The sequence below is a fragment of the Pipistrellus hanaki genome, assembly GCF_964339955.1.
Source record: "Pipistrellus hanaki genome assembly, chromosome: 8".
NCBI classification, from domain to species: Eukaryota; Metazoa; Chordata; class Mammalia; order Chiroptera; family Vespertilionidae; genus Pipistrellus; species Pipistrellus hanaki.
In genome coordinates this window covers 79,585,797-79,597,074 of record NC_140510.1, presented here as the reverse complement: position 1 = coordinate 79,597,074, position 11,278 = coordinate 79,585,797, and the positions used below count along the sequence as shown (strand labels likewise).

The 11,278-nt window shown below is 45.9% G+C and overlaps 1 protein-coding gene across 1 annotated transcript in view; it reads left to right on the top strand.

Annotated features, from left to right (window-relative positions):
* Nucleotides 1-6,812: 6,812 nt before the first annotated feature.
* The window catches only part of ACADL (acyl-CoA dehydrogenase long chain), a 37,017-nt gene continuing 32,551 nt past the window's right edge, over nucleotides 6,813-11,278 (top strand). The window contains exon 1 of the mRNA XM_084893345.1: nucleotides 6,813-7,074. Coding sequence (XP_084749471.1) covers nucleotides 7,007-7,074 — 68 coding nt within the window. The 5' untranslated portion in view covers nucleotides 6,813-7,006. The remainder of the gene's footprint in view (nucleotides 7,075-11,278) is intronic.

Below are 11,278 nucleotides of genomic sequence, written 5' to 3'. Positions count from 1 at the left end.
ATAAGGTAAGCACACAGAAAATTCACTCAACAAATCAAAAATTTTAAATGAGAATACAGAAAAGCACATCTATTGGGAGGATTTTACTAGGTAAAGATGGCATATATGCTGTCAGGGCTGTATGGTAACCAACCCTTTCTTTTTTTCTCCTGAGTACAAAGAAAGACAGTATTTTTCGGCCTCCTCAATCTGGATGGAGCCCAGTAAGGCCACATGGAGTCATGTGACTAGTTATAACCCATGGAACATTAGTCAAAAGAATATAGGTTACTTCGGGGCCTGGCCCTAAAGCCAGGTCTCCCTTTAGATTTTCTGCTCACTCTCTCCCTTTTTCTTGACAACCCTAGAAGCCACAACTCAAAGATGGAGCTGTGCCCCTTTACCTGCGGGGAATACAATCCAAGATCCCCAGTGAATGCTTGATAACACAGATAATACCAAACCCCATGTACACTCTGAACTTAGAGGAAGCACTTTTTGACCTCTCTTTGGCATATCTGAATTGCTAGCATTACTACTCTTGTGCTCTGGGGCCTCTAGTAAGTAAAATAAGGGTTACTTGAACACAAGCACTGAGATATTGTGACAGTCAAGCTCATAAGCGAAGTCACTACAAAGTGACTAACAGACAGGTGGCATATTCAGCATGGATACTCTGGACAAAGGAATGACTCACATCCCACGTGCGCTTGGTCCTCAAATGGTCCTGTGTCCATCATTGGATTTGTGATGTCAACTATTTTTGTGATAGTAACCCTGCTAGCAGTTTTCAACCTGTGGGTCGCAACGCACAGGTTGAGAACCACTGCTGTAGAGCCTAAGAGCATCGAGAAACACAGATATTTACATTACTATTCATTAACAGTAGCAAAATTACAGTTATGAAGTAGCAACAAAAATAATTTTATGGTTGGGGGTCACCACCACATGAGGAGCTGTATTAAAGGGTTGTGGCAGTAGAAAGGTTGAGAACCACTGAAGTAGACTTTTATGTAAAGGTCATCCAAGCACTCAAGAGGACAAGGAGCTGGGGTTTTTATCTTGTGGTGTGAATTGTTTTGTGCTTGCTTGCAAATACATGTTTAATAAATGCATGTCTAAGTGGTAGAATTTGGTCAGAGACTTGCTTGTATTACCACCTGCCATCAGAGTGTGGGGAAATGGAGAACCTTCACCCATCTTGAACTTTTCCACAGTTACTTGTTTTATGACAAAAAGAATCTTAAGGGGTGTACAGGGCCAAATAGGCTAAAATTCATTTGCAGCGTTTCCTTTGAATAAAGTACCTATTCAAAATAAGGTACAAGCAATTAGTTCCAAGTTTCATAATCCTAATAGAAGAGACCATGTTTAGAATCGCCATGCAACGCTAATTTTAGAGAGAGAGCCGATCGTTGCTGCTATGGTATTTTCAAGGGACTTTAATTGTGAGCAACCTAAATATATTATTTATAAACAAAGTTCCTCTGTGATCAAACTGTGATCAAATTGTCCTCTGTAGTAGGAAGGAAGTTCAAAAATATTAGAAAAGGAGAAAAAAAATCATTTCCCCCCTCCCCCACTACTGGAATATTCACCTCTGGGGATATATTTAGTATGGCTCTCTAATTTTGCAATAGTGTACCAGGACAAAGGTAATCTCTAAAGCAAGGTTATACATCTTTGGAGCAGATCAAGGAACCTGTATCTATATATCTTATTTGAGTGAATTTTTAGATATAATTACCTTCAAATGCATGGCTTGCTTTATAGATTGTGAAGTTACTTTGGTAAATATCCTGGAAGGTAAAAACCTTTAAATTGAGAAAGCAAGACATTATTGTTCAACTCTGCAATCTAGGAAGGTAAGATGGTGCTACAATTTCCATTCGTAGCAAAGGTGACATACTATAGCATAGATAACCTGTGTTTCAACAAAAAGAGCTGAGTGAACATTCATAACCCAGTGTCTATCTCCCTCTGGGTGATTAAAAACAATGACAACCCAATCACCTTTTGGGTAATTAAGGTAAATCCCTGGGATTTCACCCAGATGTTAACTCTCTTTCAAGAGGCCTAGTACCTGGAGCAACATTCACCCTTAGTCTATAGCTACCACGTGGCCAGTAGCCGGGATAACACGTGCCTATAGACCCCAGGCAACCAGCCAGGGCCCAGAGAGCTGGCAGAGCAGAAAGTTTCATGGCTGGCAAAGGCAGGCCGCCTCTGCTGGCTGTACACTTTATTCTTGTCGCTCCTCCATGAGCACTGCTCATGAAATCTGCCCTGGGATGCCACTTGCATCACAGCAGCAAGCTTCCAGCACTTGTTCTTTATCTACCCTTGCCGTTCTGTGCCAGGGATGGGCACCAAGGTCCTTTGCATTTTCTTCCCTTCCTTCTCCACTTAACAACCCTGACGTCCCCGCACACCAGGAAGGCCTGGGCTTCCATGTCCACAGGGTGAGCTGTTTGTTCACTACTTCTCCCCCTGAGAGATGACGTCTTCCGCATCCACTCAACACTTCCGAACCCCAGCCCCAACCCAGGCCACTTGTTCTGAACATTCCGTTTTTGAAAGAGAGGCTGTTGAAGGATAGGAGGCTTTAGCTACCCAAAATGTAAGGAATCCAGAAGTCAGGCTCAGGGTCTATGGGTTTCCCTGGCAACTTGGGAAGAGGGTGGCCACTCCTAAGCATTAAGCCAGGTAAAACGGTAACGATGCTGCTATGTACTTCCTTCCTACTGCTGCCAGACTGAATGCTCTGCCTATTTTGCCTTCCTTTAGCCTCACAACCCTGGGAGGTTGATACCATCAATATCTCACTTTGGCAGATAAGGAAGCAGAGGCTTAGAGAAATTCATTGACACGAGCAGAGGTTTCCAGCCTTCGTCTTGGTCAGCGGAACGCTGTAGCCCCTGTGCTTTCTGCTGTTCCATGAGAGTGAAGTGAGAAAAGAAGCAAATCAAGTAGGCCACCCACCATGTCGGCTCCCTACACTGGGCTGTTGGCTTACTCCCGCATTTATCTTGGAGTTTTATATGTTAAATCACCTCATAGTCTTATTTCCACAGCTATCCTTCAAAGTCTTTGAAAGCAGGGCTTTTATCTTGTAAACATCTGTCCTTCATATCGAAAGAAAGTCAACATTTACTGAATCTATCATAATAAAAGCACAATATGCTAATTAACTGGACACCCTTCCGGATGAAACTGGGGCTGTGAGGGCTGAGCCCCTTGCACAAATTTCATGCACCGGGCCTCTAGTAAGGGAATAAATGAGGACTTTTAACTCCTTACACATCAAATCTAAATTCCCTGGTGTGATATTCAATAATAATAAAAATACTGGCCAACAATAACTGAAGAGGGACAGTGCAGCCAACCTCTATGCCATGCTCTTTATAAGCACCAGCCCAGTTAATCCCAGTGGCAACTGACAGATAGTAGGGAGCAGACAGGACTCAAACCCATGTAATTTCGTGTATAAATCTGAATTCCCGATCGTGAACCTGAATTTCTACTTCTTCCCAGCACATATCCTTCCGTTAGACTGGTTTCTTTTCCTTCCTTTCTTCCTTCTTCTCTTCCTTCCTTCCTTCCTTCGTTTTCTATAATCCTTTCATAATTTTGTTCCACCCTCCTCTAGTGTCCTTATCTTTCTTTCCCTTCTGTCACCACCTAAAGTTAGCATGTACTAATTGGAACATTCCCAGTTACTCTGGCCCCTAACTGACACTTCAGTTAATAAAAGAATGCCTTGTAGAACTCCCAGGCAAAAGTGCCAGAAAGATATCAATGGCTCAAAGCATTCATGACACACTGGGTGAGTTGCCTAAATTATCTGCCTAGTTTGCTACACCTTTCATTTCATTTTAGCTCGGATCACTCTGTACTCAGAAGCATATTTGTTCTTATTTCACAAACTGACACGGTCATTTTACAGTGAAGCAACCTGGTGGGCCCTGTTTTAAGCAAATTAAGGGATTAAAATGAAGGAGGTTCAAATTAACCTCACCAAGAACGGGACAAACTAACCTCAGGGACCTTCTAGGGCATTGTACTGAGAGGGTGTCATGCTACTTATGCACCAATTCTGCGTGAGGAAGCCTCAAGACAACCAAACCTTTCTACAAGATACCTGTGTTTACTCTTCCAAACATGTCAAGTGACGTGAATGAAAAAGAAAATTGGGAGGAACTATGCTAGAGTTGCACTTGTCAAGAGCTCAGAAATAGGCAGAGTAAAACCGAAGAATCACCCAAGTAATAATCAATATAACTTTATTGCACACACCTCAAAATGACCGGAAGCACTCCCATCATCACGTGGAATGAGATTCAGGGAAATGTTGTTATAAAGCAGCTTACATAGTGAGGAGACAGTGACTGTTCCTTCTTCACAGTTATAATATTAGAATTTTCTCAAATGATAGGGAACTGGTCAGTGGTTATGTCACATCGACTTTGAGAAATAGTTCAAGTTTTGCATCTGATTTTCAAGTTAGTTCAAATGAAACTTTGTATGACTAACCTGGTTTTGTCTTCCCAGGGACTTTTCAAGGTTGGTCTCTGCTTGTGTTTTATTTTAACTGAATTCATTATAACAAAAGGGTATTGTTGCAACATTTGTCGAAATAGGAACATGAACTGTCGATTACTTAAGAATATTCTATCAGGGTGAAAGCACGTGATAACTGCGCTATGGTTATTAAGAGAACTCCTCTGTTCCTGGGAATATGCACTAGGGGTGAAGAGGTATGATGAATCCAACTTATTCTCAAATGATACAGAAAAAAAACCCAAAAAACATACATGGGGCAAATGGGGCAAAATCTTAAAAGACTAGGCCCATGCAAAAGCAGACCTGAGCTGGCCACTGGGACAAGTTCAAGGCCATTGTTGCCCTCAGGGACTATAGGGCCATATAAGTCTAGGAGCTAAGTGCTCCGAAGAGATAGTAACCACCATGTGTGGGGCCTGATACCTCCCCTCCATAGATGCTGGGTGGCAAGGCTACTGGAGATGGAGATTCACACCCCCCATTCCATCTCTGGCAAGATGACAGGCCATTGCTGCTGCACCTCATTCCTCCCCCCACAGGCACGTGGGGCATTATCTGGGCCCGTAGACCGATAAGCTGTGGAGGATGACTGGTGTGAAGGAGGCTGCACTGCCACCTAAGCCAGAGACCACACTGCCACCATAGGCAACTTTGCCAAGGCCACCTTTTCTGCCATCTGCAAGGTCTACATCTCTGTCACTCACACACCTCTACAGAGACCAAGCTTCCATGTCAGGAATTCACCTACCTTTAGTCAAGTTCCACAGGACAGTCTCCATGCAGAGGACCTGGGCTCCAGCTTTGGCCGCCACATGCTTTCATACAAGAAAAACACACTGGATACATTAGGCCTGCAAAAAAAAAAAAAAAAAGAAGAAGAAGAAAATCACCTGTAGGACATGTTTACTATACAGAATCCTGGACTTCATCATTAGATATTCCCATTCAACTAGAGCTGCTGCTGTAGGGATTCTCAGACCACACAGAGGCACACCAAAGTAGTGTTTTTATTATCCCCATTGGTTCAAGAAGCCAGTAAATACCCTGGAGTACATTCCTAATGGTGGAGCAATCAAGAAGGCCAGTCAGCAAGTCCAGAATTCTGGGAAGCCTGCCTTGGGTGGGGGAGGGGGGGAGGGGGAGGGGAATGAGCAGCCCCTGTCAACGAATAGTCACGTGCTACTGTTTGGAATTAATCTTACTATTTTTTCCCACTTGCTTATAACCTGCATTCAGTTAGTTGTTAGTTCTCAATTTCTAACACAAATCCTCTTTTTCACTTCCATCCTTTCAGGCCCTTGATAATTGTCCTTAATTATTGAAATGGCCTTACAGTTCTTAAATCCACCCTGCAAACTTTTTAGAGTTCAAAACCTTCAGAGATGTGCTAGTATCAAAAAAACCAAACCCATCAATGTCAGTAGCTCAAACTTCATTCAATTTAAATGTAGACTATCAAACAGTATTGGATAACTTGAGGAAAGAGAAAATAGCAAGACATGAATGCGAATCAAATACTATTGGAGAACTGAGCTAAAGAGTTTTATTTGCATACTGAACATATCTTCATTTTTCCCCCCAAGGAAGTGGTTACTAGTTTTTGCCAGAAAAAAAAAAAAAATTTGTCCACCATCCAGACCTGAAATATCATGACTATCATGTACACATAAGGAACTGTTTGACAGTGAAATTGGGTCTCAAAAGAACGGTTGGCCCAGAAAGAAACTCACTACAGACTGACTCATATGCCTCTCAGCACAACCATTATGGCTTGTCTCCTTTTCTGTTCTTATAAGTGTATTTCTAGTAGCACATGAGCTCACTCATCTAGGGAAAATAATGAACAACATAAACTGATGAACAAAAACAGACCCGGAGACAGGGAAGCATCAATCAGACTGTCGGACCTCAGAGGGAAGGTAGGGGAGGGTGGGGATCAGGGGGAGAGATCAACCAAAGGACTTGTGTGCGTGCCTATGGGCCTGGCCAGTGGCCATGGACAACAGGGGGGTGGGGGCATGCGTGGGGAGGGGTTTGGGATGGGAATGGGGGGATGAGGACAATTATGTGATGCCTTCACCAATAAAGAAATAATAATAATAATAAAAAGATAACAGCACAATTCTTTTAAACTAGTCGTGTACAGTTGTCTGGGTGAGCAAACCCATCTTCAGTGCAGACAAAACCAAAACAAAACTCGTGTGGGTTTGAGTGTGGGCCCATCTCGAAGCTCTCCAAGGGGCTCAGGAATTCTGCAAAGAGCCGCGGCCGGAACAGGGAGAGCACAGAGCGGAGAGGGGAACCGTTATGCTGGGAGCGCTGGGGCCACCGGCCGGCTCCGCCCCGAGGCTCTCAGTGGGCCGGGCGGGCCAGCCCTCCCCGCCCCTCCCCGCCCCTCCCCGCCCCTCCGGGGCCTCCCTCCCGCCCGCCCGTCCTGGGCCGTCACTGCGCCGCTGCCTCGGCCATGGCCTCCCGCCTGCTCCTGCGCTCCCTGCGCCGCTGGGGCCGCCCGTGCCCGCCGCGCGCCGCCAGGTGAGTGCCCGCCGGGCAGCACCCACCCTCCGGGCAGCACCCACCCTCCGGGCAGCACCCACCCTCCGGGCAGCACCCACCCCTCCCTCCGGGCAGCACCCACCCTCCGGGCAGCACCCACCCCTCCCTCCGGGCAGCACCCACCCCTCGGGGCGCCGGGCTGGGCTGGGCCGGGAGAAGCCGAAAGGGGTCCCCAGCCCCGCTCCCCGCGCACCCCGCAGCTCAGGCTCCGCGGGGGGCGCCGCGATCGGGGCCCGGGACCCCCTGCCCCGCACTCCCTGGCGCTGGACCTGGGCCGCGACCTCTGGCTCCGGACCCGGGACCTCTGGCTCCGGACCCGGGACCTCCGGAACCTCTGGCTCCGGACCCGGGACCTCCGGGACCTCTGGCTCCTCCGGACCCGGGACCTCTGGCTCCGGACCCGGGACCTCCGGAACCTCTGGCTCCGGACCCGGGACCTCTGGCCTCGGACCCGGGACCTCTGGCTCCGGACCCGGGCCGGGGCGGCCCCCGGGGAGGCTGAGCCGGGCGGGACCCCTCGCAGGCCCCGAACGCCCTGGCGCTGCTGGGCCCGGGGCTCCCAGAGCGCTGGCCGCGGGCCCATCAGACCAGACAGCGGCCTGCGGTGACTAACCGATGCCTTCTTCATCCATAAAACTAATTCCGAGGCCTTAGTGGGACTGAGTGGGCATTAAGGGAGAGTTTACAGGATCAGAAGCTGCCAGACGCCTAAAACCCATTCATTGATCCGCCGGGATCAGTGAGGATGCGCTGCTGAGGAGGGTGCGAGGACAGATAACGGGGAACCGTGGTCGGTGTATTCCCGACAGGTTCCTGGGTCTTTAAAGGAAGGAGTGGACATTCCAACTAACTTTCCCTTCGCATATTCCCTCTGGAACCCTTCTGACTGAACTGAAAAGTTTTTATTCTCTCTGGCACTTCTCTCTCTTTCCTGTGGGGGGCGGGAGAGGGTGGCACTTACTTTACTGTGAGAAAGCCCCACTCTCCTGCTCCACTCCTGGTGTATTTTACTCAGAAATTACACCCCTTGAGAGAGAGAGAGAGAGAGAGAGAGAGAGAGAGAGAGAGAGAGAGAGAGAGAGAGAGAGAGAGAGAGAGAGATTCCAAAGGTTTCCTTAACATAGCACAGAAACTAAAAATGTTAAGATCCAGGCAGACTTGACTGTAAATTCTGCTCTTTTACTTACTAATTATTTAACAAATGATTCAGTGTTGTCAAGCAAAGGTTCCCTCATCTCAGCACATCCCCCGCCCCTAAGGAAGAATCCCAAATAAGGAAAACCTGTATGGCTCATTACAATTTTATTTCTACCAGCAAGAAATTGGAACCAATCGTTTTAAATGATGGGATCAAGTACTTTTAGTCCAAGTGATGCAAGGTGACAGTGGCCTGCAGGGATCCTGCATATCCTGGTCCCGTTACCTCTGACGGGACCTGTCACTGCTCCTGTCACTCTGCTCACTCTGTCCACACTTAGCCTCCTTGCTCTGTCAAGAACCCATCAGATAGCGTCTTGCTTCACAGCCTTTGCTCTAATTTTATTCTTGGTCGAACATTGTTTTATGTCTGCAATCTGCTTGGCTAAATCTAGCATCTTTAAATATTTGCTCAAATCTGTTTTTCTAACTTAATTTGTCCTCACCGCACTTCACTCGGCAACCTTTGTTTTCGCCCTGTTCCAGACACACACAGCGTGACCCCTGCTCTACTGTTCTTTTCTCCAGTACTTATTACCTTCTAATATCTGTGATAATAAAAGCATAATATGCTAATTAGACGGGACAGCCGAACAACCTTCCGGATGTCATGCTGGACATACTTCCGGATGAAGCCACTGTAGCAGGGCCAAGGCAGAGTGGTTAGGGGCGATTAAGCAGGCAAGCAGCTAGGGGTGATGAGACAGGAAGGCAGGCAGGCATGCAGAGTGGTTAGGGGCAACCAGGCAGGCAAGCAGACAGGTAAGTGGTTAGGAGTGATCAGGCAGGCAGGCAGAGTAGTTAGAGACAATCAGGCAGGCAGGCAGGCAGAGTGGTTAGAGACAATCAGGCAGGCAGGCAGGCAGAGTGGTTAGAGACAATCAGGCAGGCAGGCAGGCAGAGTGGTTAGAGACAATCAGGCAGGCAGGCAGGCAGGCAGGTGAGCGAGCATTTAGGAGCCAGCGGTCCTGGATTGCAAGAGGGATGTCTGACTGCCAGTTTAGTCCTGATCCTGCAGGGACATCAACCGGCAGTCGACCATCAGCCAAAGGGTCCCAGATTGCAAGAGGGTGCAGGCTGGGCTGGGCAAATTGCGTGCATAGGGCTTCTAGTATTATATACCAGTAATTTGCTTCTTTCGTTTATTGATAATTTACATCATTCAGTCTCCCCTTCTAGAAAGTAAGCCTGAAGACAGGGATTTTTGTTTTACTCACTGTTGTATCCCATACATTTTTATTTTTTAAAATATATTTTATTGATTTTTTTACAGAAAGGAAGAGAGAGGGATAGAGAGTTAGAAACATTGCTGAGAGAGAAACATGGATCAGCTGCTTCCTGCATATCCCCCACTGGGGATGTACCCGCAACCAAGGTACATGCCCTTGACCGGAATCGAACCCAGGACCCTTCAGTCTGCAGGCTGACGCTCTATCCACTGAGCCAAACCAGTTTCGGTGGTACCCTGCACATTTTTAAAATTTATCTTTATTGTTGAAAGCATTACAAATGTCCCCTCCCACCCCCCCTTCTTTTTTTCCTGTTGACCCGCTCTTACGAGGCCTTCACCACACTATTGTCTGTGCCCATGGGCCATCGTAGATGCATATAAGTTCCCCAGACAGAACCTTTTTTATGAAGACAAAAAACCAAGTATAGAAATTGTAGTATTAAATTTTCACCACTGAAGGTTATCACTTGAAAGTCCTCTCAGATTGTATTAACCAACTAAAGCACATAAAAGACAAATGTAAAACAAAATGGCACAAAATGTATGTGAAGTGTATTAGTCAGCTCAGGCTGCTATAACAAAACACCATAGACTGGGTGGCTTAAACAACAAAAATGTAGTTCTCCTTATTCTAGATGCTGAAGAGTCCAAGACCAACATGCTGGCCAACTCAAATATTAGAAAGGACTTTCCAGTTTATAGATGCTGCCTTCTCCCTGTGTCCCCATACGGCCTTCCCTTGGGGCTTTTGTACAGAGAGAGATCTTGCTCTTCCTCTTCCAAGCCCATCAATCCTCTTGACATCTTTAAACTAGAATTACCTCCTCAAAGCTTATCACCAAATACAATCACGTTGGGAGTTAAGAGTTCCAAGAAATGAATTTGGATGGAGACACAATTCAGTCTATAGCATTAAGCAAAGATACATAAAGTGGAACAAAATAATCCATTTCAGGAAGAAGAAAAAAAAAAAGATTGAAACAAGTGCATTGCCAATAAACAAGACTGGGTCTTTTGTGGACAGAGACTTAAGGAAGAGAGAAACCCAAAACAGAAATGTGTGCAAAATAGGGAAACATTTGGCAACATTTGAATAAATGATAAAATGGCCTTTAGATGGGAGCTTGAACATGTACAAAGTGATACGTATGTTTTGAAAATCTTTTTAAGAGTACTTTGCATGGGGAGGGGGAAGTCTGAAGACCAAGGAACCACATAGCATCTGATTTTAAGCTTAGTATAGGGGGGAGGGAAGGATCTGTTTCTGAAGATCCTGAGTAATTCCACAATAATCCTTATAAAGGTTGGTGGGCATTTTGATTTAGATTTACATCCACATTGGCTCTATAATGTAGCGGTAGCATCAACATAGTTTATATCTTATATTCCTGCCATTTGAAATTACAGGATTCTGGAAAAAATATTAATTTGGAGAGAGTTGCGTTATTGTAAACATGGTACATGACATGAAGTCTTCATAGTATTATTTTATTGTAATAATTGAATCTTATGTAATTTAATCTGCATCATTGACAACACTATTTTGCCTTACCTCACACATGTAGTTAGTTGTAGACATGGTTTCCTCTTTATGAATTGGGAAGTGAAGAGATCATTAGATAAGGGTAAATTACTTCTTAAGCTCATCCAGGCAAGGTAGATCCTCTCACAAGTGGTGATGCTCAAATTTGAACAGGTTTGTCAAACTTCAGACTCTCCCATCTCTACAGTGTCTCTGGAGGGAAAAAAAAGATC